This window comes from Juglans regia, chromosome 12, assembly GCF_001411555.2.
Source record: "Juglans regia cultivar Chandler chromosome 12, Walnut 2.0, whole genome shotgun sequence".
In the NCBI taxonomy this organism is placed as follows: Eukaryota; Viridiplantae; Streptophyta; class Magnoliopsida; order Fagales; family Juglandaceae; genus Juglans; species Juglans regia.
In genome coordinates, this window is record NC_049912.1 from 4195295 (window position 1) to 4221801 (window position 26507).

The 26507-nt window shown below is 34.3% G+C and overlaps 3 protein-coding genes across 7 annotated transcripts; all 3 read right to left on the bottom strand.

Annotated features, from left to right (window-relative positions):
* Positions 1-103: 103 nt before the first annotated feature.
* On the bottom strand, positions 104-12874 carry LOC109012107 (K(+) efflux antiporter 2, chloroplastic-like). The gene is made up of 21 exons (XM_018993603.2): positions 12652-12874; positions 10592-12334; positions 9975-10158; positions 9786-9876; positions 9056-9192; positions 8899-8958; positions 8630-8749; positions 7408-7476; positions 6979-7044; positions 6278-6367; positions 5718-5822; positions 5510-5638; positions 5016-5225; positions 4147-4296; positions 2842-2895; positions 2651-2709; positions 2025-2091; positions 1776-1952; positions 1602-1658; positions 641-715; positions 104-523 (listed from the first exon to the last, which is right to left on the bottom strand). The coding sequence occupies exons 2-21, from the start codon at positions 12235-12237 to the stop codon at positions 398-400; spliced, it is 3672 nt and encodes a 1223-aa protein (XP_018849148.1). The 5' UTR covers positions 12238-12334; positions 12652-12874; the 3' UTR covers positions 104-397.
* Positions 12875-14345: 1471 nt separating this feature from the next.
* On the bottom strand, positions 14346-17433 carry LOC109012108 (LIM domain-containing protein PLIM2b). Its single transcript, XM_018993604.2, has 5 exons — positions 17048-17433; positions 16479-16578; positions 16320-16351; positions 15789-15878; positions 14346-14809 (listed from the first exon to the last, which is right to left on the bottom strand). Exons 1-5 carry the CDS (start codon positions 17180-17182, stop codon positions 14525-14527), a joined length of 642 nt encoding a protein of 213 aa, XP_018849149.1. The 5' UTR covers positions 17183-17433; the 3' UTR covers positions 14346-14524.
* An 834-nt stretch (positions 17434-18267) lies between these two features.
* LOC109012109 lies at positions 18268-23896 on the bottom strand. Of its 5 annotated transcripts, none has more exons than XM_018993606.2 (14): positions 23812-23896; positions 22901-22979; positions 22599-22800; positions 21890-21964; positions 21646-21768; positions 21436-21464; positions 21001-21114; positions 20623-20737; positions 20335-20525; positions 20122-20223; positions 19822-19902; positions 19448-19686; positions 19283-19322; positions 18268-19069 (listed from the first exon to the last, which is right to left on the bottom strand). In XM_018993606.2, the coding sequence occupies exons 1-14, from the start codon at positions 23856-23858 to the stop codon at positions 18488-18490; spliced, it is 2019 nt and encodes a 672-aa protein (XP_018849151.1). In that variant the 5' UTR covers positions 23859-23896; the 3' UTR covers positions 18268-18487. The 5 variants fall into 5 exon arrangements, with proteins under 5 accessions (XP_018849151.1, XP_018849150.1, XP_035539771.1 ...); XM_018993605.2 differs by having other exon boundaries at positions 20122-20238; XM_035683878.1 differs by having other exon boundaries at positions 20122-20238; positions 22901-23070; positions 23812-23828.
* Positions 23897-26507: the final 2611 nt, after the last annotated feature.

Below are 26507 nucleotides of genomic sequence, written 5' to 3' on the forward strand. Positions count from 1 at the left end.
TCTAGAGGGAGGGTCCAACAGTTTTTATCTTTCCCACCCCGAGAGAGTACATGAGACTGAAAAAGAAGAAACCAAATCCACTTCCCAATCCTGTGTTGGTCTGTTGAACTAGAAATTAGTAGTTTAGATTATAGAAAGGTTTGTCTACAACAAAAACATTAACAATGGAGTTCAGCAAAATTTACCCAGCATGGGAAAACAACAAAAAATTAAAAAGAAAAAAAAAAAAAAAAGGGGGAGTAATCCATGTAAAAGCATATCTATGTAGGTCCCTATTTCCTTTTTGTTTCTTTTTCCAGGATGTCTGTACAATTTATAGCAAAAAACAAAAATGTAAGCCGCTATAAAGTTCTTCATGTTCCTTTTTTTCTTTTAGTTGGTTTATGCTCAATATTGTTTATATTGCCAGCGTCCCTTCAGTGACTTGGTTCTCGTCTGAAGGATCTGAGGATTGAGTTTTGGGTCTACCAGCGCCTCGAGAAAATCCATAACCGAGAGAACTTCCCGTATTTTGACATAATAGCTGCACAAATAGACCATAAACTTGCAAATCTCCCTTATATTTTGGCTCAAAACGAGATAAAATTGACATGGTTCTCAACCATTATTGTATTGATTTAAATTTGGAAAGAAATATTACCTCAGTCAGCTCTGACAAATGCCGGGACCTGAATTCATTGATCGTCGCTGCAATTTCGGACGCCGGTAGTTTTGCCTGAAGGAAACAAAAGAGCTAAGAGTTTAATATGAATGAAACATGCTAGCCAAAACGAAAACATTTAGTATTCATCTCCGAAAGATCGTTTGGGGCTGAATGCTAGTAGATTTTTTTCCTCCCTTCCATGTGACAAGTCAGTTTTTCTATTTTTCTTCCCCATCTCAACCTATTAAAAAAGCATCATACAAGTTCCATTTAAAACTGAGTTATTTAAGGCATGTTTGGGAAGAGATAAGATGAGAATTCTGTGAATACTAGTGAAATGGTTTGTAAATAATAGTGAAATGGTTTAAATTAAGATGTTTTATTGGGTTTAGAGAAATGAGAGAAAAAAACTTGAATAAAAATATTATAAAGTTAAAATATTGTTAGAATATAATTTTTGTTTTGAATTTGAAAAGGTAGTATTGTTTTTTGTGTTTTGTTTGGAAGTTTGGAAAAATTGTAATTATTAGGTAATGATTAGATGAAAAAGTTGAAGATTTGAAATTGAAAAGTGTTTGTGTTTAAGTGATGTTTGAGAAAGAAATTATGAAAAGTTTTGAGATGAGATGAGATCATCTCAGTTCCCAAACAAGTCCTAGACCAATCAACAGAACTTGATTCATTTGCTATTTTATAATAATGTCAATATCAGTGAGAATCGTGGGTAACAACAGCTCCTTTACATGGCAGAATCTATGCTCATTCGATGACAAAGGATTAACTAAACACTTCCCCTTCAATTATCAAATATGCAACTCGATTTAATTGCATACAACTAGCCATCACCCAATTGATTGCACAATGCATGCCATCACTCAACAACACTAAAAACATGTCAAATCACAAGTTTTGAAAAAATCAAGTCCTTTACGGACCACAGATTCAATCAATTAGATACCTGAGCAAGAACAGCAGCTGCTAACTGCAGACTTGGTTCCAAGGTCTCTGGGACCACCTGCAAGTTTTCTTCACAGCATGAGCTCTCAAAATAAGGAAAGTTGAAAATGTACAATTATTTTTCCACTTTTATATACTTCGTTAATTGATAAATAGCGTGCAGCAGACACCATACCGCTGTAGCCCCTGCCTTTTCCAAATTAAGGCCATGATCAACATCATGAGCTCGGACAAAGGTCTTCACATTGGGGAAATACTTGCTCAAAGCCCAAACGGTTCTATAATTTGCACCAGGGGTATCTAGAGTTACTGCTGCTGCACATGCTCTTTCAGCACCAACTTTATGAAGGACCTAGTCACCCAGTATAAAGCAAGTCAGATAATAAACCTGCAAGTAAGCATGTTTCCATAAAGTTTGCCACACCTCTCGACTACCAGCATCTCCAAAATACACAGGAAGGTCCAGGGCACGTCCAACTGCCACTCTATCACTGAAGACAGCAGACAAGAAGGGCAAAAAATTACATCACCTTTAAGCTTTTCCTTTCAAAGTTGCTTTTAACCAAATTTCTTATAAAGATGTTTTTTTGTTTTGATGAGTAAGATTTCTTATAAAGATTAAAAGAATGGGATACTCAAGAGATAAATTTGAAGAAAAAAATGAGCATTCCAAAGATGGTCACTCTTTGTCATATACATAGCAATAATTTTCTTTGACACCAAATTATTGTAGCATTCATTTTGACCAAAAGAAATATCACGGAATATTATTTTTGAGTTCCCCTTTATGTCATTGGCAAAGAAAAAACACTCCAACATGAACTGAGCCATGCAGACTTGTTGTAGACTGTAAAAATCCATGCTATCAGAATCAACATGTTGACCATGAAGGCTACTTTTGCAATATTTTGGATGCAGGCATTTCCAAAGTGAAAGGACAACCATATTTTCGCACATCCTAATAATAGAATATTATCATAGAACTAATTATCCTGAACTTAAAGTGCAATAATTGAAATATGTGCTAGAGATTAAAAGTCCATCAGTTACCTCCTCACATCGAGAGCAACAAAAGGAATCAATCGCTCTGAAAGAAGCTGGGCAATGATCTGGAGTCAAAAGAAGCAGAAGGAAACAAGATACTACTGTTACAAAAGCACATATGTTATGTAGAAATTCACTTCGGGTATCAATGATTTTTTATGAATTTATTTAACTGGACCTCCAAAATATTACTACACCTGGCCAACTCGTCCAAATCCACAAATGATGATGTGATCTTGCAAATCATCTGTCTGGAAAAATAAATCAAGACTAATTACTGAACATATGCATATAATTTCTGTGTCCATGATACATCACATAAAGATCAGGGCAAATAATATGCTATTTGCGGTCACCATATATGCAATCCCATGTATAAGAGTATATTTGCCTCTAGTGCCAGAAAACTCTACTCGTAAATAACATAAAGTAATGACAAAAGAATATACTATCATATGAAATGCAAAGAAAATTTACCAACATACCAAAATGTTTTGCAGGCCATAAAATTTAAACGATGGAAATTGCCAGAGACTTGCACAGAAATCGAAATGTCACATGTTTAATGGGAGAGACATCAAACACAGGCCCCAGGACATGCACATGTCAAGCAACTGCTGGGGCACATTTACCAATCAGAGCACAACAGTCACAAATGGCCAGTGAGTGCCACTAGCAGGCCTCATAAATTAAGGAAACTACCCTTAGAAAGTTGGATATGTCACCCTACCACCACATCAGGAAACTAAATTTGACCAGCCTCCCAAAACAATTATTCATTTGCAAGTGGAGTTAAAACCAAACTGGCTAAAGTGCACGGACTTCATGCGGAAGTAAAACCTCTTCACTTTTTTTCACATGTGAACTTCAATACCAATATACCATGTGTTTAGAATGCAAGGATGCACTTTTCTGATAAGTTAAATCTATTTTGGTATGCTTTTGTGAACTAGAGTGGCAGCAAGCCAAGAAGGAAATTAAAGACATTATATGCACCTGATTCAGATTATCAATCACTTTCTAGTGACTTCCAACAGCCAACTACATTTGAAACTGCAAGAGGGCACAATTTTCCGTAGATAGAATTCAAAAAAAATCTGTGGCCTTGATATAAAGGCACTTAGGAGATGAATAAATCAACGCCACTGCAATGCTGTTAAAATATGACCACTCTGTCTATTCTCCATTATTTAACCCCTCCCTTGATACTTAAAAAATAGTTAACTTGCATGAACAGAATTTTATTTCATCTTCTTGAGCATCTGAAGATTTCATAATGTATCAGGATAGAAAAAAATAATGATCAGTCACCACATGGATTTTTTATGACTGCACTTCTGACAGGTAAAATCCAGTATACATTCCACTTATAAACCATGAAGAGCAATAATATATAAAGTTCTGTAAACTAAAAGTGAGAATGCCTTCCCAGGATATCACTAGCTGCTTAAACACTTAATATTTACAACCAATAGCAGTGAGTTCTCAGATAGACATTTTACCTCACTCTCAACGGGTAATAAACTTCTAACATCATGCAGCTCAAAGCGAGAGGCCATTAACTGGCCTCCAGCAGCTAGCCAAGGTGTGATGGCCATCGAAATTCCCACCACCAGAAACAGCAAAGATGATAGCTGAGAAGACATTATACCCTGCAGAAAACACCAGGTAGTGAAATGTAGTACTCACTTCTAATGGGAAAAAATGAATTAGGGGTTGTTTGGGAACTTAGATGAGATGAGAATTCAAACATTACTCATAATTTCCTTCCCAAACATTACTCAAACATAAAACACTTTTCAATTTCAAATCTTCCACTTTTTCATCTAATCATTACCATCATTACAACTTTCTCAAACTTCCAAACAAAACACAAAAAATAATACAACTTTTTCAAATTTCAAAACAAAAATTAAATTAAAAAATTATGTTCAAACAATTTTTTAACTTTATAATATTTTTGTTCAACTTTTTCTCTTTCATTTCCCAAAACCCAATAAAACATCTTAACTCAAGCCATTTCACTACTATTCACAGAATTCTCATCTCATCTCATTACCCAAACATGACCTAGTGATAATCGTGAAAATGACAACAATCTATATTTCCAAATCTGAACTATTTCAGCAGAATGTTTATGGTCTAGCCATTTGTATTCTTTGGCAGAAATGAGAAAAAACACCTTAAATAACCATACCAAATATCATCTAGGAGCCTGACCAAATAATGGAGAAGGTTTCTTGCTATGAATTGTTAGAAGTATAAGTTGACAGAAAATCATACAGTATAAATATGGTAAAGTAGAACAATTTGTTGAATGCAAACGTCCAAGTCTTGCAGCAAAAATCTACTAGTTTATAAGAAGAAAAACCTGAGTAACAGCTTCACCAAAAGCCACAAAGGCAAATTCTCCACCCGGTGCCAGAAGAAGACCAACTCTTATTGCAGATATAATTGAAATACCAAAAAGCCTACCAACTAGAGCAACCAATATTGTCTTGCCACCAATCAAGAGTCCCAATGTCCCACTAATGATTGGAAAGTTTGAAACAAGAAGTTTTGGATCGATAGACATGCCAACCTGACAACCACAAAGATTTCCATCAATGACACATGGACAACATCATACTGCTTATTATACTGTACACGAATGGTACTCAGATATTAAACTGTAGACATTTCTCGAATTTAGCCCATTGGAATTCAAAAGTGCAAACAAAGATTTTCATATTTAGAATCTCCCTTATGAATGAACATCTAAAACAAGTGGTCAACAAGTGGCTTTACTATCAAATACAACAGTGTTTATGGAGAATTAAGAACAGAAAAACAGATCTTAACGAATGTCAACATTAATGTTCATACCGTCATGAAGAAGAGACCCAATAAAAGGCCACGATATGGAGCAATATCAGACTCAACCTGCAAGGAAAATTCAGTTTCTGCAAGGAGCAATCCAGCCAAAAATGCTCCCAATGCCATTGAAAGTCCAGCCTGTTCTAAGGAGGAGAAAAGGATAAAGTTGTTACTTAGACAGAATATAAGAACAACAAATAATAAAATGCAGTCATACCCTGGCTGTAAGTAGACTGGTCCCCAGAATAACAAGAAGTGTATTGGCAGAGAATATTTCTGCGTTTTGATTTTCTGCAATTTGTTTATAGATTGGTCGAAGCAACTGCAAAAACCACAGAAAAGGAAAATCAGACCACCTAAAAGGAAATTTAATGGAACACAAGCTATATTTCATATTATCAAATTTCATAGAGATAATGATGGAATCCATTGAAGAGGAGAGAAAAAAACCCCAGACATCTTATGAAAGGACACAAAAACGAAAGTAAAGAGAGTATTATTTTCTTTTCTTTTCTTTTTTCTCTTCTTAAGTTTAAGCACTACAGCATCGGTAACCTAGAAATGGACTCTATATATCACTGATAAACCCCAAATAGCCATACAAATTACACAGAAGCTATATCATGATCCCCTTTGATAATATCATTGACCACAACATTAATTCTAAACCTTAGCACTTAATGGACTGTAGCAGATTCTATGTAATTATATGGTCAGAAGTATCCAATGAAAAGTAGTGCCAGGGTCATGGTAATCTCAGAGATGTCTGAAACTTACCAAGCGTCCACCAGCAATTATGGCAGTGATGGCAACCACTGCCTTAACAGCAGCCAGTCCAAGAGCTTCAGCAATGGCTTGGAAGCCAACCTGAAAGGCAACAGATGATCTTTCCTCATATGACAGAATGTGGCACAAGAATCCATAGTGATGACAATAGCAAACAACAATAGGCACAACCATAAGTAAATATTGTCCAGACTTATACTCAGAAGAATTAATAAATTATTCTGTATTAAATGATCGTCTTTAGAGCACCACCAAAGGCTGCATATAACTCCTGTAATCTTAACACGTTTTACTAAAACAGAACACCAGGAAGACTTTAGTTCCCTAAATAATGAAACAAAGATGCAGTACCAAGGAACTTCTGAGGGAAGTGCAGCATGATAATATGGAACTCTTTTTTATTGAACAACGTGATATATCCATCTGTGGTGCAACACTATTTGTTTACTATTTTTACAGTTAACAGATTAACTTCTTTTTTATCAGAAGTTAACAGATTAACATCTGTAGGGTTTCAAGTACCATCGGCCCTTATACAGTTCATAGAATAACTATTTTGACCAGTATGATCACAGATCATGTTTGAGTCATGAATAAGTACTGGCAATGCCTCAGAAAATAAGTATTCATGGCATTCATCGCCATATGTAATCAAATAATAAAAGGAAAACCCAAGGAAAAGAAAATATTACCCCGCCTTTGGATGAATTGGGTGAAATAAGAGGAATGAGTATCAGCAAAACAACAACAGCCAAATCCTGTAAGAAACCGAAAAAAAAGGAAACAATTATTCTTGAAACCCTATTTTTCTCTAAAAAATTATGATAAACTTAGAAGGCAAAGTGCAGCCAAGAGAAAAACAAGAAGGAATGGATATTCTTATCAAGAAAAAAGGCTTTATGGGAGCTAAATACTAATATTATGCCTCTTTACATATTAGTTTCATATTTTCCTCCTTGCTTATTGTGAAGATAGAGGCACATGGCATGGTAAGCAACAATGTGTATATCAGCAAACAAGAAGCAGTTCAGGCAGGAATATCATCTGAATAAAAGAGCTGCAATATCTAACTCAAGAAATTTATTTCAAGGCGCTTCTTGAAACATACTTTCAAAACTAACCTGGAAAAGCAAGACAGAAAATGTAGCACGTCCATGGCGTGATGTGCTCTCACCACGTTCTTGCAACACCTGCAAAGGAGGTCAACAAGATTTGCTTCACTTATCCACTGATAAAATATCAACTCATGGATTCCTGCCGTTTTCACTGACATAGAGATAAATAGACAAGTATGGAGAGTGAGATGAGATGAGAATTTTTTTGAATAGTAGTAAGATAGTTTGTGAATAGTAGTGAGATAGTTTGAGACGTTTGGATTCGAAGATGACTTGAGATGAGTTGAGATGGATTGTAAATAGTAATGAGATGAGTTGTGAATAGTAGTAAGATTTGTGAGTTCAAGTTACTGAATAGTAATGAATAGTAGTGAGATGAGTTGAGATGAGTTGAGATGAGCTGAGATGAGCTGCGAATCCAAACGTCTCCTTAATGTTTTATGAGGCTTTGGGAAAGAAGAGACAAAAAGTTGAATAAAAAATATTATAAAGTTAAAATATTGTTAGAATATAGTTTTTTAATATTATTTTTGTTTGGGGATATGAAAAAGTTGAATTGGTTTTTATTTTTTGTTTGAAAGTTTGGGAAAGTTGTAATGATTAATTTGAAAGTATTTGTTTTGAGTGATGTTTGGGAAGGAGGTGGGATGAGATGAGATGAGAATTTTGGGATGGAAACTACTTCCAAACAAGCCTAAGTGACATGTTCAACAAGTGCCATAAGAAACTGTGATTAGCCGCATATCGTAATATCATGGATCAAGTCCAACAGGTAGTTTTTGAAGATTTTGCAAGACTTTAGAAGTAATTAATACTTGAAGGTGAAACACGATTCAAAGAATACATGAGTCTATTTTCTGGTATTAGATACTCGAGAATATTTCGTATTGGTGAAATGTTTGGTTTAGGAGGTTTATATATTGGTAAAATTGGTGTCCTAGTACAGGGAAACGGGAATGTCTTAGGGTAGGTTTGGGGGGTGAGATGAGAATTTTGTGTTTTGTTTTGAAGTTTAAAATATTAAGTTTTAATATTATTATTGTTTTGGGATTTGAAAAAAGTGTATTGGGATTTGAAAAAGTTGAATTGTTTATTATATTTTGTATGGGGATTTGAAAAATGTGTAATGATGAGATGAGATGAGATGAGAATTTTGTGTTTTGTTTTATGCTCCAAACCTGCCCTTAGAAGTGGGAGCCAAAAATGCTCATTATAGCTACATAGTTACCTGCAATACAACAGCAGTGGATGATAAAGCCAGGCCATTCCCAATGACGATTGCAGCAGGACCAGTCTGCCCACAAACAAAATGGGCAACCAAACCAACCACCACTGCTGTCACCAAAACCTGCATTTGTTATGCACATTAAGAGTCAAAGGTAAACCAAACACGTGATTTTTTCATTAGAAATATAAGTTTTATAAAAAAATTAAGGAAAAAAAGAGGCACTAACTAAACACAGATAAAACCCATAAAAGATGAAGTTTTTCAATCACCTGAGCAGAGCCTAAACCAAAAACATATTTCTTCATGGAACTTAGCCTTTCAACAGAGAGCTAAAATATCCAGCTCAAAATATCAGTCAATGACTTTTCATTAGAACAGATAAAATACAAAGATAGAACAGCAAGATTTTATAAAAATAAACCCCACCTCAAGGCCAATATTGAATAACAAGAAAACAACTCCAAATTCAGCAATTGCCTTTGTCCCGTGCACGTGACGAATGATGGAAAGGCCATAGGGCCCAATCAAGATCCCAGCAGCCAAGTAACCAAGAACGGGACTTCCTATAATTACAGCAGATAAAATATACACCATCAATGAAACACTGTAGAAAACTTTGATCATAAATTAGAAAAGAAAAAAAAAAAAAACAGTAGCATAGGTGCAGTTGATGCCATGATGGCCAGGTGTATAAAGAACCAGAAACATTTTTTACACCAAAAACATTTCTGGAAAAGTTTAAGAAAGCTAACTAGATGGCAAACAAGGAAAGTGATATATAGAATGGAAAAAACTTCTTGATAGTTTGTTGGTTAAGGGTTCTGTTCAGTGATATGTGATCACATAACTTTTTAGTAAACAAGAATTTTATTGATGATATAAAGCAGCCTAGCCCAAGTACGTGGGACATATACAAGAGTGACACCTATGCATGAATGTTTAGCGATCCAAGAAAATCATGGCTATTCAAGCCATTGAAATCTGTTAGAATCGACCAATTGAATAAATTGTTTTTAAAAAATATTTCTAAGCACGTCCATTGACCACGATCATGCTCCTAAATGAGTTCAAATTCTGAAAACATCTACAACTGCAACATCATTACATTCGACAACAAAGTTCAAGGCTAGTTAAAAGTATATAGGAATTCAAATACCTCCAGGAATTTTCTGAAATATAGGCACAAATATTACACTAGCAAGCAATAACCACAACATGTCGAAGAGGGAAGCTTCCTCCTCATTCACCTAAGAAATGATTGTTTACATGATCAGATCAAAAAGTTGTAGACATGTGGACTTGAGACAAAAAGGTGGAAGTAGTGCAGGGAAATACAATGGCATACCTCTTCAAGCGGAAGCTGAGCAATTAGTTTTTTGACTCTCTTAGGTATTTTCCGTAATTGTCGAATCAGAGGCTTTGCACTTGAGGAGACTTCTTCTATACCAGCTTCAAAACTAGTGCCAACGACCTCTGGAGGTTGCAGCAGCAGAGCATTCCTCTCAGCTCGATTAGCATAGAAGGTGACCCTGTGATATATTTCAGCATCTTGTGATCAGTGGAAGGCAAAATTTTATAATAGGTATAAAAAGCCCATTAAAAAATTAAAGCACAGGATTGTCCATCTGAAAAACTGAAAAAGAAAATATATATATATAATATTTAAGGCATTCAAGTACTGCCTGCCTTCCTTTTTTTCTTTCTCTGGCAACACCAAGAGGGCATGACCCAAGAAATAAAAAAACAGAAAATCACAAATGGGAAACTAGAAATGTAAAGAGTCGATGAAACTAAAATGACCAATTATTAGGGGAAAAACCTGCATTTAGTAGTGACACATAACATTCCTAAAGAAAATAATATTATTCTTTCAGAAACAGAAATTTAGATCAGATGACTCATGCACACAGACTGAATAATAATAATTGAAACCAAGAAGTAGCATGCATATGTTATACATACCCTGCTCCAAATAGCAACAGCCCAACAACTAGCTTGGGCCATTGCTTCCTCACAGACTCCATGACACCCTGGAAAACTGATGATGGTGTCAACTCAGTCCCATCTACAGTAAAGGAGAAAAACGATGCAGAAAAGAAGCGAGAAGATTTCTTCACTAATGCCTTGGGAGCATTAAAGGGTGACATCTCCTTTGTCAAATCCTTCTGCATGTCCTGCTTTTTTGTCTGAACCACATTCTTTGATTTTTCTGCTTCTAATTCAGCTTCCTTAGGTGTGTCTAGAGTTAACTTTCCATTTTCATGATCACTCTGATCATCAGATTGATTCAAGTATTCAGAACTCTGATTGCTTTTGCCAGGTTGACTATCTGGTAAAGGCTTGGCAACAAAGGAATCACCATCAGTTGACACATCACTGTCCCTTTCAACAGAAACATCACCAGAAACACCTTGGACTGTGTTCTCCTCCTCAATCACGGCCTCGTCAATCACGGCCTGTCCTTGGATCGTTTCTGAAGGATCAACAGAAGAACTAGACAGATGTTTATCTGCCCTCTGTAATGCAATCTCTGTGTCATTCACACGTTGTGTGGCCTCAAGTTCAAAGGCAACAGCTTGTTCTGCTAAAAGCATAATATTCGTCACATCCTCCTCCGCTTTCAAGGCATTGAGTTGCGCTTTCTCTGCAACATCATTCAACCTGTCCACTTCCTTCTGCAACTCCTCCTTTTTACTCTGTACACGCCTCAACTCTACCTCACAATTTGTCAAATTCTCCCGACATTCCTTAATCTCTTCCTGAGCAGCTAGAAGCGCTTTTTCCTCTTCATTAATATTATTTTCCACATCACGCTCTCCGGAATCTTCCAAAGAATTATTTCCTCTTTTTGCAAACTCCAACGATTCGACCACCACCTGAAGCCTTGACTCAGCTAATGAAAGAGCCATTGTTGCTTTTTGAACAGCTTCCTTGGCAATGCACTCTTCGTTCACTATCTCTTGGATAGTATCAAGGGTAGAATTAACATCATTCCAAGCATTTGCTGCTTCATCCTGCAAGGCAATTGCAGCCTCCGATATCCTCTGAGCCTTTTCCTCGAAAACAGTGCTATTGAGCCGTGCAACTTCTAGTTCTTTCATTGCCTTTTGCAATAATTCCCTCAGTTCATCCACGCTAGGTACTTCCACTTCTTCTCCTTGCCCCTCTTCTTCTCTGGAACCACTAAACTCGCCACCATCAACTCCTGAGTTCTCATCACTACTTTCCATGAAATCCACATTTCGACCATTCCCATTAGCATATGCTAAAGAATCATTACTTTGACACCATGTCCAAACTGCTCTTGACCCTTTAAAAGAATTGTCATTACAAAAGAAAGACCATCTCAAATTTGAACTCCAAAATCGACTATGAAAGTCACCAGTGTCAACCCTAGTTGAGTTCTTGGAACTACTAGAAGCAATAATTTCTTTTGACTTCTTACTTAAATGCGGCTTCAAAATAATTCTCGAATTACCCATAAAGTTGCAGCCAAAACCTCTGCTTTTAAACTGCGAATGGGAATTAAAACGATACAAATTCTTATAGCTTGTATCCTCACAGCCATGGAACACCTTCGGCTGCCTAAAACTACAAGCAAAATCCATATCTCTCAACCTTTGTGGAAGATTACTCTACGGCGCAAAAATCTTCATACAAACTCGACAATACTTTTCAGACATACGACACCTTGTAGTCAAGTACCTGGTAAAAGAGAATCAAATTCAAAAAATGAAATATAAATTTTAAAAAACCGAATCCTGTCCTCATTACTTCCGTATAAAACCGATTTTCAACAACCCTAGAACCGCGAAAATATGCGTAGGCATGTTGCGTACACCCACATAGGCTCATAAATACATGTTATTTTGTATGCCAGAATGAATGTGATAGAATAAAAATTGGCACTATTTTAAGCTGCTAGCCATGAGCACCAATAATACTCACAGTGTGAAAATAATTAATATATGTATATAAAAATCTATGCGTACGTAGGCATGTGTATGAATGGATGGACTAACCGATCATCATTAGGAACTTTGGGATCGAACCGAGAAAATCAATGGCGGATTGTTCGAGAAGTTACGAGCGGAAAATGAAGCAACTAAGAACAAATCAATTAGACCTTATATCATTGGACTTTTCTTCTTCGTAGTAAATGAATATAGTTTCTCACACTAGGCACTGCTTTCTCTGTACTTTCTCGCCGTTTGTTTGGAAGGTAAGAAACTCCGAGAAAAATGAGAGTTGTCTGAGAAATCATGCTCATTACTAACATTGGTGGACTAATTTTAAGTTAAGTGATTTTACAGAAATGACCTTCATGAATTATAATATTACCAGTTGATGTACTCGAGGATTATCCGCAGAAATCCTAATACTCCCACTCGCACTTGATGCGCGTGTAACACCATTCAATGGTGCAACAGTCTAGAATTCCAAGTTTTTATCTCTCATTTGATGGAAATTCATGCCTATAATAAAGTCTATTGTTTCATAGTATTGGTAGTGGTTTATGCATCTTTATATACAAAATTATCCTTTTTAAATAATAATTTTACATATAAAAAAAAAACTCTCATATTGGTTTATGCATTTTTTAATTAAATAATAATAAAATATTATTATTTTTTTATTTTTTATTTGTTTTCTAAAATTATTTTTTTATATATATTTTATAATTAACATCCATTTTGTATTATCAACTTAGTACAAATTTTATGTATCAAAAGCATCTTAATATAAATTCTACAAAGTTGATTTTAATGGGTAGGAGAGAGAAAAAATAATAAAATAATATTTGAAGAATGAATAGTGCTTCTTCAAATTTGAAGAAGCACTATTTATAGCTATGCAAAAATTTAGAGATGCATAAGTTAATGTAGATGAATTTAAAGACATATTCTTTAAATTTGAAGATGAAGATGAAGATAGAAAAGCCACTACCAATGCCCAAGGCCTCATTTTGATAGTGAGATTGTTTCTTCTCATCTTATCATTATAATTTTTTTAAATTCTTACATAAAATATAAAAAATAATTCAACTTTTTCATTTCTCAAAATAATAATAATATTAAAAAATAATATTCTAACAATATTTTATTTAATTTTTAATTTTCATCTTAACTTATATTATCTCAACTCACTAGCCAAAAGCACCTAAATTATGGAGGCATTATATGGTATGCGTGTTAGTATTTTTTTTTTATGTTGTGTTAGTATTAAATAAAAAAAATTATATTTGCAATCGTGAAATACGTAAACGCCGTGTAATCTTTTTTTTAAAAATGAGTAAAAACAGAATCCACATAAAAAAAAGTAATTTTTTAATAATAAACTCTACTATTTTAAGTAATTGTGCAGTGCTTACGAACTCATACGTAACATTACTCTTAAAAAAAACATAGCTAATATGTATCTTTACAAATATATTCCAATACCCCCAAAAAAAATAAAAAGTTAAACTAATAAAATAAAAATAATTATATATCCACTTAAATTACTAATTTTACTCAATTTTAATATTATTAAATAAAGAGCAATTAATATTTATAATTAATAGCCGTTGGTCCCTCTATTCATTTATACAAAGTTTGTGAGGCTTTTTTTCATCACTAACGTCATAGAAACAAATTAAGAAGATCAATAAGGAGATAAAAAGATCAATTTGCCAACACTTTGATCATGATAATTTCCCAACAAAAGAACTAACTTGAAACAAGAATGAACACATTGCTCCACTCCTTTTTTTATAACTTTTGAAATCAGCTTTAAATCTCGAAATTATATTCTGCGAACAAGTTTAAGTTGGCATATAATTGTTTCAAGAATTCATGCAAAAAGGGTATACATGCACCCATGTTGTAACCATAATAATATAATTCGAAGTGTCTTCTAAGATTGCTCTTGTGTAGTAGTACTATTGTCCTCGGGTTCTTCCGGCTTTGGCTCTAGGTCCGCTGCTTCAGGCGACGGCGTCGGAGTCAGCTGATCATTCTTCTTCTGTGTAGTTGCCTGCAAAACGTGGTGATAGTTTCCTTTCTCCATGAAGAGCCGAGAGAAATGGTGCTTGCAGTAGAGGACTCCATCAAGAGCAGCATATGAAGAATGTGTCAAAGGACACCCTCCATGAGCACACCTAAAGCATGTCTTGTGGTAGCATTCTCCTTCCAGTGTCACCTAATGGGTAAAGCCAAAAAGAATCAATAACAATAATTAAAGGGTTAATAATTTGTTCAAGGAGACCAACCATCTCGACTTTGAAGAAGCCTCCTACTTGAAGGCCGCTAATATACGAAGAATACAACCTCCACGTACTATTTATATGATATAATTTGATTTATAAAAAAAATAGATATTATCTTTATGAATATAATTTTCTCGAACGGATTTAGAATATTTGGCTATGTTCAAATTGCACCTAGTTGCTAAGCGAGTTTTAAAGCAAATAATTCAATATTTATTGAAAAATGGCTCATTCTTTAGGATATAGAAACGGTTTTATCTCATCTCATCTTATCATTATAATTTTTTTAAATTTTCATATAAAATATAATAAATAATTCAAAATTTTCAAATTCTAAAACAATAATAATATTAAAAAATAATATTTTAACAATATTTTATTCAACTTTTAACTTTCATATAAAACTATTTCATCTCATCTCACTATTCAAACAGGAGGCCTTAAGTGTTTCCCATCTTTGTTTGCATTAACAAGCAAGATGATCATGTGCATGTAAGAATGCAAACATGTAGGTGGAGACATAAAAATAAAATAAAAAGGAGAGAACTTACCTTCAAGTTATGATTTATTTACAAGAGATTTAATTTCATTTGCCTTTTGATCAGTTGTAATGGTCAAAGTTTAATTCAAATAAATAAAGTTATATATCATTATTAAACTTAAATTTTTAGAACAATCACTTATTTAATATAATATTTTATTTTCATTTTTTTATCAGCTTAAACTCTTGAAATAAAACTTAAACACTAATTCAATGAATATTGTAATTTTTTAAAATTTCTTTTATGGATATGTGATTTAGATGAAAATCTTACAATGTAGAGCCAAAAAAAAAAAAGTAAAAGAAATTGAGATTAAAAATACACAACACATGCTGATCAAGCAACAACATTTTAAGTAATTATAACCAACCTTTTCTAGAGGATACACCGTTTTCGAGCAAGTTGCACATTTGTCTTGTGTTCCACAGAACAAGGAAGAGAGCTTGCTTGGAGCCCTAGTCTGTAAAAGATCAAATTTCTCATGTTATTGTCATAAAATAAAAATAATAATAACCGATAAATCTTAGAAACTGATAAGTTTTAACATAAAAAAGGTAACATAAACTTTATAAATTAATACGGTTTGATATAATATGCAACAAAATCTGTTTTACAATTTAACAGACGACGTCAATCTGCATAAATTTATAGGGTTCGTTTGGATACAGAAACTATATCACTTCATTTCATTTCATCATTACAACTTTTCTAAATTCTTACACAAAATATAATAAACAATTCAACTTTTTCAAATCTCAAAACAATAATAATATTAAGACGAGCCCAGAAAATAATTTTTTAGAATTTTATCTCATCTCACTATCCAAATGAGTCTATAAAATAATGTTTTAGAATATCTCTTTGTAGATGTAGCATTTATCAAAACGAATTATTAACGTACCAGCTGTTCGCCTTGCCTCTCAGAAGATTTTGCTGCAGTTGAAGCATAGTATATACATAATGTTGTTAGGAAACATTGAATTAGCAAGGCGAAATGTCGCCTATAAATTTTGTAAAAAAATATATCAAAACATAAAAGGTATGGGAAGAAAAATCTCACATGTTTGAAAATTCTTGCTGAAATTGCCTGATTCCTTGTAAAGTTGCTCAAAATGAGGCTTGCAGTACAGGACGCCATCCATGGAAGAGTAGCTGCTCATCTGTTTATAGGATCTTTAGAATTACAAGAACAATCATGACATGCATGTGTGTACAAAGAACATACACCAAGTTTCACCTTGTTAATTACATTGGAATTAATCACAAAAGTCAGAACTTAGTAACAATGTTTCCCCAAAAATACAAACAACATGTATCAAAAGAAAGATAAAAGAAACTGACAATGGAAGATAAGCAGGGAAAAGAATGCTCTAGGAAAGAAAAGACGGATTAAGATACTCTTAAGTTCGAACTTGAGAGCCACAAGTGTGTGAGAAGAAATACATGAAGTCGATCTTACAATATTTATCCCGCCCCGAAAAGCAATAAATGTTATATAGGGCTCACTTTATGTGTATATCTTTCTCCACTGAGACTCTCGAACTCAGACAAGAACTTTAAAAAGGATAACATTGAAAGATTGAGGGTTAATGAAACAGAGGGTAGGGGAAAGGATCCAAGATATCATACCGAAAGAAATCCTTTGCAGTGGCTGCATTTGAAGCAGGATTTATGGTATGGTAATCCTTCAAGAGAAATCAGATCAACCACATAGACAGTCTTTTCACAAGCCTTGCATTTATCCAGAGTTCCTGTGAATGCCATTTTTTTGTTCTTTTTTTTTTGGGTTTTGTTTTCTGTTTATGCTTTTCCCTTTCAGGCAAGAACTCAACCTTGGGAAAGCTCTTTTGCTATATTAGTTCAGGTTGTCTGAGGATGAAAGGGAAACTTCAGAAGAAAGAAACCCAAGTAAATACCTCAGACAAAGTGAACAAAGTCATTGATTTGTTTAAACAACACTTTGTTTATATCAGATTGTTATGGTGTTTGTGAATGGTGGATAAGTGATTGGAGATCCCAATATTACGAGGAAAAGATGGCAATTAATGCTCTCTAATTATGGACAATCCGAATGAGTTGGAGTGAAAGAAGGTTTGGTGCTCTGACCTTTTCAATAATGATAAAAATCTTGGGATGAAAAGTTAATAGCCAACTGTTTTTGCTATTCGGTGTCTTGGTGGTTAAGTTTAGCTAAACATAGACAATTATTCCCAGAAAATGAATGGTTTGGTAATCTCATCTCTTAATCTCTTATTAAATATTAGAGAAATTCTATTTACAGTCCTGAATGGGGGACTGCGTGTGCAATCTCGTTAATGAATAGAGAGGTAAAAGGGGAAAAAATATCATTTTAAAAATGATATTATTGTACTTTTTTTTTTTTTTTAAATATAACTGTATGGGCTTGCATAAGCAGTCCCCATTTGGAGACTGTATGTAAACTAGCTCTAAATATTATGTCATTAAAAATTATTTATACAAAGTAATTGAGAGTATTACATGCCCATACTCGCAACTGCTCGATAATTATTCGGTTAAATATAATTTCTTTGAGCAATATCGAATGCTATAACTACAAAAAGATTATACAAAAGCAATCTCACAAACTAATATAGTTTCATGTGATCCGTTAAATCTACTTTACAATAAAAGTAACTTTACAATCTGATGAACTACATGAAGCAACGTCAGTTTGTGGGATTGATTTTGTGTAATCCATTTATAGCTAAATTAAAAAGTTAAGAGCGATTAGCATGAAAGAAAGAAGGAATGTCCGGTCGTGAGGATGCTTGAAGTAGTTGCATTTGATCCAAGAAAGAGGGATAAAACTATGATAAGAGAGCAGCTTCTGTGAATGTTCCATCTTTATTTGCACTTTTACATAGTATAAATAACCAGAAATAACCGAGCCAATGTATTTACACATTCAAACAGTAACTCCAAAGTTTCACTACATTTAATTTAATGACAAGGTTTAACAATGTAATATTATATGCTGAAAATAGAGAGGAATGAAGGTAACATGGAAAGTCATGCACCCCATGAGAGTAAACCATGCTAACCAGCCAATTAGGGAGGCAACACAACCCGCTGGCACAGTATGAGATCAGAGATGGTCTTTCCATGTCGGTCAATTCTCCGAGAGCAGTTGACACCGCCATCTAAAATGTTTCGGACCACAACGTTCAAGGATTGAATTCCCTTAACATCATATATTTCCACGTTGACATGTTCATCGATCCATTTGTTCGTATCTTTGGCATCTGTATTGGGAAATGGAGAGGTACTTAGAAGGGTTGAGACTACTTCCTTTAACCATTGGGGTGTTATGATCAACTTCAACTTCTCAATATCTGGAGCGAAATGTGGGATGATGGAAAAATTCACGTCATTTCCTTTATCACCAGCCCTGCTATGTGCTACATCATAGAGTGGAATCTTCTGGCCAGATGGAGCAGGGGAGAGGATGATTTTGGGAGATGATACATCCGAGCAAAAGTCGTCGGTGTCTGCATGATCCATTGGTGGCAACAAATATTCATGCAAAACATTGGTTTTTGCAAGATCTTTGGAGCAAATTCCTTGGTCATGAGATTTTATTACTAGGGTCTGTTTTACTCCACTTCGCCATAGAATGTGTTCACGATCAACCTGAAAGACCAAACATTTTATCACTACTTTCCTGACATCAGAAAATATGAAGAATATCTTTGACCCATTACCCAATATATTTGACAATTTAATTTGCTTGGTGAAGAGTATCACAAGCTTTGGTTCGACAATCCCTGATCCTAGGAGCATCATGATCTTGACTGCAGACAACAATAAAAAACTGATATAGTTGGGGAGAGAGAGAGAGAGTACCAATTGCTTCTCAAGAACAATCTCTTTCTTGTGTCCAGTGCTGCATTCAGTAAAAATGAAGAATAATCATGTCAATTAACAAATCAATCATTATCATAATTAAATTATTCTTAATCAACAGGTCCTAGAAACGAAAATGGATGTTCAAGCTGATAAGAAACTGACCTGATGCCACCACCACCAGCTGGTCCATTTGTATATAAAGCAGTGAACTCCCTAGCAAATTGGATTGCATGTTCCCTCAACTCAAACAAGCCATCCATACGTAACCTAATATCTTCACTAACTTTCCCCCATGAAGCACTGTCATCAATGCTTGTTGCCTTCACGCTATCAAGTCCAATTATATAAGAAAGTATACGATGGTTAACCCCAGGAAATACTTCTTCCATCCATGATCTCACCTAATACAATTTGAAAGGAACATTCCCACAGAAATTCAGCAGAGTCAATAAAGTGAGTGTCACTCTGATAGATCAGATTCAATTTAATTCACACTTCAAAACAGAGGCACACACAAAGGTAGTAAGCTTATCTACCAGAAATTCAGCAGCTTTAGCACGTTTAATACACTCAAATCCTCCATAGGATATCTCTCCCCATCCTTTCCATCCACAGTCCTGAAATTAGAAAAGGTTAGAAACTCAAGAGGAAATAGTAACATCCTAAGGACAAAGGGAGTAGGCATCTCTAATATGCAGTATTATTTCAAGAAGATGTCTGCACTTAAGCATCAGATAATTTCGAATACAGACCATAGATTTCTTGTTTTACTTTTACGATTATATAAATATTTACCATTTATATAATCAAAAGGAAATAATGCATACAACAGCTACCTTTGGAACCAACTGCAGGAGTTTATCAGGCACTAACACAGCAGATGGTTTTGCTCCAGTGCAGAGAACCTTAGAGCTTGATAATGGGTGGAATGTAACATCCTGAAGATCAATTATCTGTGTTCAAGGACAAAACTTCAACTTTCTTTTCATTTTTTTTCTGATTCATATCTGCAATTATGAAAACTGGTTGTAAACAAAGGTCTAACTTACTACATCAGGTGTGATATATGCACTTGGATTGCCAACCTCATAAAGAAGTTGTTCGGCGCAAGTATTGGCATTTAATACCCCACCGCTGCCTTCTGCCTTTGCTACACATACGTTTCCATCATAACTGATTTCAGCATAAGGAAGTGACAAGTCTAGTAGTTGGGGGAAAGATATATCTCTATACTTGTCTCCTGAAATAGAAACAATGAAAAACATTATGGCAATCAAATAAAATTCATATAAGAACTTCATTTATACCTTTATCATCAAGCTAAAAGAGAAGGTCACCTGGGTGCATAAAATATCCTCCTGTGAGTTGACAACCACACTCTAGAAGGTGGCCAGCTAGAGACCCCTGTGCTAGCTGCTTTAAGTCGTCCCAATTCCAACCTAGTTCATAAACCTAACATATACCAGCTTGATCATTCAACTTACCATCCAAGTGTATATCATAAAACAGAAAAGTCAACATAATGAGAGGACTCAATTTATCCAGAGTGTTGTATAGTCTTATTGACATATCAAATTAAAATTGCTATATACTCTAGCAATAAATATAGTACGACTAAAATACGTTTCATTACATATATCAACATGCTACTAATTCCTTGAAAAAGAAGGCATAGAAGAAGAACAGAAATGATAGGAAGGAATCAAATTGCATACCATTGGCGCTAAGAATAAGGCAGCATCTGCAACCCTGGACGTAATAATCACATCTGCCCGGTACTTTTCCAGACATTCAACAATTGGAGCTGCTCCCAGATACGTGCTAACACCCTTCATAGATTATGAAAAAAATATCAAATTCAACTTTACAGGTAGCATTACAAAAAAAGGCCAGGAGAATAAAAGGAAAGGGAATAAACTGCCATGCATCAAGTTTTTCGTTCTAAGAATTTGATAGATAGTTCATGAAAAATAGTTTACATCCTTCATGTAATTTGACAAGTACGCAAGCATTACATTTCAATCAAAGGGTCCCTTGGATTAAGTGGCTAGCATCTAATGGAAACAAAACTTTGAAACAAAAAATAATTCTAAAAAATTGCAGATAAACATCAAATTTAAATAAGGGTACACACAAGATAAGATTCTTACACCTTCACTTAAATACGATTTCTCTGAACCTGAATGGATAAACAAGGAAAATAATTCTACCGTAAGTTATAAATCTCTGCATCAAAACATAAAGGGGAAAAAACAATAAAAAAATCTACATGATACTCAATTTTATTGCATAATTGATCCCAATTGATATGAAGATTGCTTGATGTTGATTTTAAATATTTATTTCATTCTTTTACAAACCTCTTATGTGACCAAGAATGCCAGATTTTGTGTCAATAACTTCATGAGCCACGGCGACAGAGACACGAAGCCCCAGGCTGCCAGCTATTTCTAAAACTTTTTCCTGGGCACCACAAGGATCCACTTTCCAGGAAAAAGACAGGTAAGATTCAAAGGACAAAAAGTCAGATCAAATAGATACTCTGTCCAAACAATAAAGGAGTGATATGTAACTTGCATAGTGATTGTAATAGTAGCCTCTTACTTGCACCCATGTTTGTAATTATGCATATTCGTCTCTCCATAGCCAGAGGTAGCAGCAAAAACATCCAATCAGAAACTGTCAAATTATTGAAAAGTACATTTTTTCATAAGTAATGAAAGTCATTGAAAAGTTCTAACGAACGAAAATGTGTGGAAACCATATATCACAAAACTGTATTGAAGTGATCAATGTAACAAAAGCAAAACATAAAACTAAATAAATAAATAAATAAAAATTAATATGTTTCCAAAAATAAGTAAGAAAATTTCTGGGACAGCTGTTTAAGATGTCACTCTTTTCATTTTTCAATTAAGAGTGGATATACAAATTAAGGAAAACACATGAAGGAGCCATAGTTTTATGAATATATAGAAGAAAGAACTTTTTAGCAACTTGCTTTCTCAAGAAGTCTAGACAAGTAGTAAATAGGTTTAATGGCTTCTCAATAGCTATACTTGGCTGTAAATAGAAACCTTTAGTCCAAACTTATGCAACGCAGTGGGGACATAAACCAGACATTTAAACATCATAAAGCCAAAAAATTTGCTAATGAACCATTGAGTTTTCGTTATCACCAGAAGAAAAGGTAACTATATTTGGGTGCTTCTAATTAATTGTATGTTCCCTTCCCGTTTTGATGGCAGTAACTCACATAAATATCACAGTGCTAGAAAACCTTAAAATTACTATTGAAAAAAAGGAGACATACTTCGTGAATCATAACCATCACCACCAGAAACCATAACTTGATATCGATCAGCAAGTGTCCGTTCAGCTAGGCATTCCAGTACAAGATAGTTTAGCTCTTTGACTCTCTGAAGCAACTTGAGAGCTGCCAATGGCCTGTCTCCTCCAAACCCAGCTCCACAGCCGATGTAAACCTTCTCCCTTCGCTTTTGAGGATTTACTCTCTGCATCAAGGTCAACATAATCAGCATTCCTCTACATCTGAATGCCTGATAAAAGACAACTGTAAGTGAAAGAAACTGAAGGGAAAGGAAAGCAAAGTACCAGCTTGATCACACAACTATGAATCTCATCTCTGTCTTGGTTTTCCATTGTCAACTGAAGTCCCCACAGAAAGGTGGACCTGCTAGCAAATTAGTGATCAGATGTCATGCCCAAGTAACCACCATCTAATGCAACTTTATTAAGAAGACGGACTCTTCTGGATTGCTTTGCTGAAACATGACATATATCAATGTTTTTAGGCCCTTTTCTCCATGGAAAGTGAAATCACGATAGAAAACAATCTGTGCCGGTGGTAGATAACGTGATGATTTGTGATTTTAATATGCACAAGCTCTATAATTGGACAACTGCCAAACATAACTTACAATGATGTGTTGTCTAATTATTTGAAATTTGAATACGATTGCAACAAGCTTTATTATTACTAAAGAATCAACTTTTTGAACTGAATAATTCCCGCTCGTATGACAGCCAAATTTCAAAGAGTGGGATCCTAAAAACCATATAAATCAAAAAAGAAAAACTTCCATTTTTCTTGTCGTAATACATACTGGTCACTGAATTATAACCGAAGAACTCAAGGTTTACAAAATTTTGTAAACCCATCAAAGTCCAACTTATTATGAACATTAGGAAAACCTTTCCACCACCATAGAAGCCCATAAGTTTCTCAGCATCAAAATATCACCAGAAATTGCTCAGAATATCCATTTCATACAAAACCCATCAATTTGCAGTCAAAAACACGCCTTTCGTTCCAACAAACTAGCAATCAAATGGTCCAGTTTTTCATTTGTGCAAGCACTAGTTATCCTTTAGTAGGCATATCATATAAAACAGTGCAAAAAAATACATCGTATAAAGCATTCAAATGTTTTGGGCAGATACAATTGAAAACAAGGAGTCTACAGAAATTTATCTTACTGTGCTTGAAAGAGAGAACAACTCACCAACAATGCAAAGGTGTAAGGGCACTGCCGCTGTAACGTGTCTGCATTTAATAAAGGCGAAGATTTTCAACTGAAATTCGATCTGGTAAATTACCTTGTTGGCCTTCTTAGCTGAGCCCATCTTTCGTTTCATGATTGGCTAAGTTTGGTTAGAAAGAAATTCGGCTACCTACTCCACAATTTCTCAATGTGTTCTATAGTCTTCTGTTTTTTTTTTTTTTTTGGGACATATTTTACTGTTGTAATTGGTTAAATCAGTTATTATATATTAAAAAAAATGATACAGTCAATCATATTAGTGAAGTGTATAAAAAATACATAAAAATAACTGCACATAAAATTTTTATTTTTCAATTCTCAATTACCTTCTTGGCCATTTCAATTTTTTATTTTTATTTTGAGTACTTATATTTTATAATTGTAAATATATCCTTTCATCACAAGTGAGTGTATACTAATAATAAAATTGAAGTTATTACCTTTTTCAAAAAACTGTCAAAATATAAAAGGAGTCCTCATTTTCTAATTTTATTATTGAGTTTCTAATTTTATTATTTTATTATTTGAATTTGATGTAATGATACACCGACAATTTATTTATAATTAATTTACAACTCATTTTCAAACAAGTAATAAAATCATGACATTCTATTAAAAATAAATTTTAATATTATAAAATTACTCTCTGTTTTATATAGAGTAGTAAAATAATTGTTAAGGTTGTTATTTTCAATTATCAATTATGTCTCTCTTTTTTTAATCCTAATAAAAAAACAACTTTGATCTTCCCACGTGGCATCTTAACTCGTATGGCATAATTAACAAGTAAAAACTAAAATATCAAAATTAATAAAATAGGAAAAAAAAAAAAAACACTAAAGGCCTTGATCTAAGGTTACCCATCAACCCAAAAGATGACTAGAGTTGGCCACCCTTACGGTGAAATGACCTAAAAGGGCATGTCAAGTGATTCCTCTTATAGAGTGAACAAGATAGGGTCATCCCATCTAGCCTTCCCTACATTTGGGTCGTTTAATTTTTGTACAAGGTTAAAATGGACAAGTCATTGTAAAAAAAGTAAATCTCATTTAAAAAAATATAAAAAAATTATTTCGAATTTATATGAGATTTATCTATTTAAAATTTAATTTTAATTCGATAAAACTGTTCACTAATCCTGATATTTATCAAAATTTAAACATGTAATACGGCTCGAATATCTGCTCACATTCAACAATTTCAAGTAATTAAAAGATAATCAAATGCGTGGTATTCTAATTTAATTTTACTGTATACTTACAACTATTGTACAGTTAATTTCTAATAACTGCTAGTTTTGTACCCGTCTATTTACGGAGAATTCTTCAGTCGCACAGAGAGAGAGAGAGAGACAGAGGAAGGAGAAGATGGTGATGTCTCCGGTGGTGAACACTTACCAAATCTCCAGCCAAAGATGGAGAAAGACACCTCAGTCGTCGATTATCTCGCTCGCATGAAAGTCAAGTCGCCGATTCTCATCTCTCTTTGATATTACAGTTTGGTGGATGGATTGACAATTTTTCTTTTTGGTTTGCAGTCTGTCGTCTAGGTTTTTAAAAAGTTATTACTATAATCGAGGCATGCGCAAGATGTATTTTGCGTCCATGACTGCTTTTTATTCTGTTTTCCAAAGAGAATAAGTGAGGTAGAGGACTGTAAGGTGCCTGCATTGAGTCTGTGATACATTGACATTGGATTTCTAGACAGATTCAAAGTATTGGTTCATTATTTAGATTTATTTATTTTTTTCTAATCAAGCATACTTATCATAGATATAAACTATTACAAACATAAAGAGGGAGGGTTCTTGCCACTATCAATATGCAAGATGTAAGTAGGTAGATTATCTAAGGATATACAACCAAAAACTAAGTTGGTTGATGCCTATGTGCCACTGAGTGCGCGCATTGATTTTAAAATCGATGAATTTTTTTTAAAGCTCCAATCATTCTGCTTTTGTAGTAGTTGACCAATGTCTTCAATAATAGGTGTGATCTGCCATATTGGTGCTTCACCAACTATGGTAGAAATTACTAGTTAGGCATCTCCTTCTAGGATAATGCGTCCCTTTTGCAATTGTTTTGTCATCTTCACTGCAAGTAGGGCTAAAGATGGCTTCTGTGAAAGCTTGATTAGTGGACTGATTTTTTTATGTCCAAATTTCCAAGTTGCGACTTAATGCCGAAGACATAGAAAAAGAATCTCTCCCTACTGCATCAAAATAAATGCTACTTTGATTCCTTAAAGGGGGTTGCCATGTCAACATTAACCGAGATTTCAATTTTTGTTTCCATGCCTGTAGGTTTTTTTGGTAGAGAAAATCCAATTGTTCCTTTACCTTCCTGATGGAGAAAGTGAATTGATTGTGGACTAGGTCATTCCGCGTTCTCCATATAAAATATTACATTAGAACTGCAAAAATCTGGAATGGGTATTCCTCTTAAGAATTTAATCCCAGTCTAGACTATGGATTAATAATAATCAAAATCCATTCTCCTACATTGACTTGATTGGCATCAATGTGAGATTTAGAGGCCAATTGCTTTGACTCCATAGAATTCGGGTAATTAGGTATTCAATGAAGAGATGGAACATGGTTTCTTCTTGTTCCTTGCATAGAGGGAATCAAGTTGAAGGCAGATTTGTGATAATTGTTT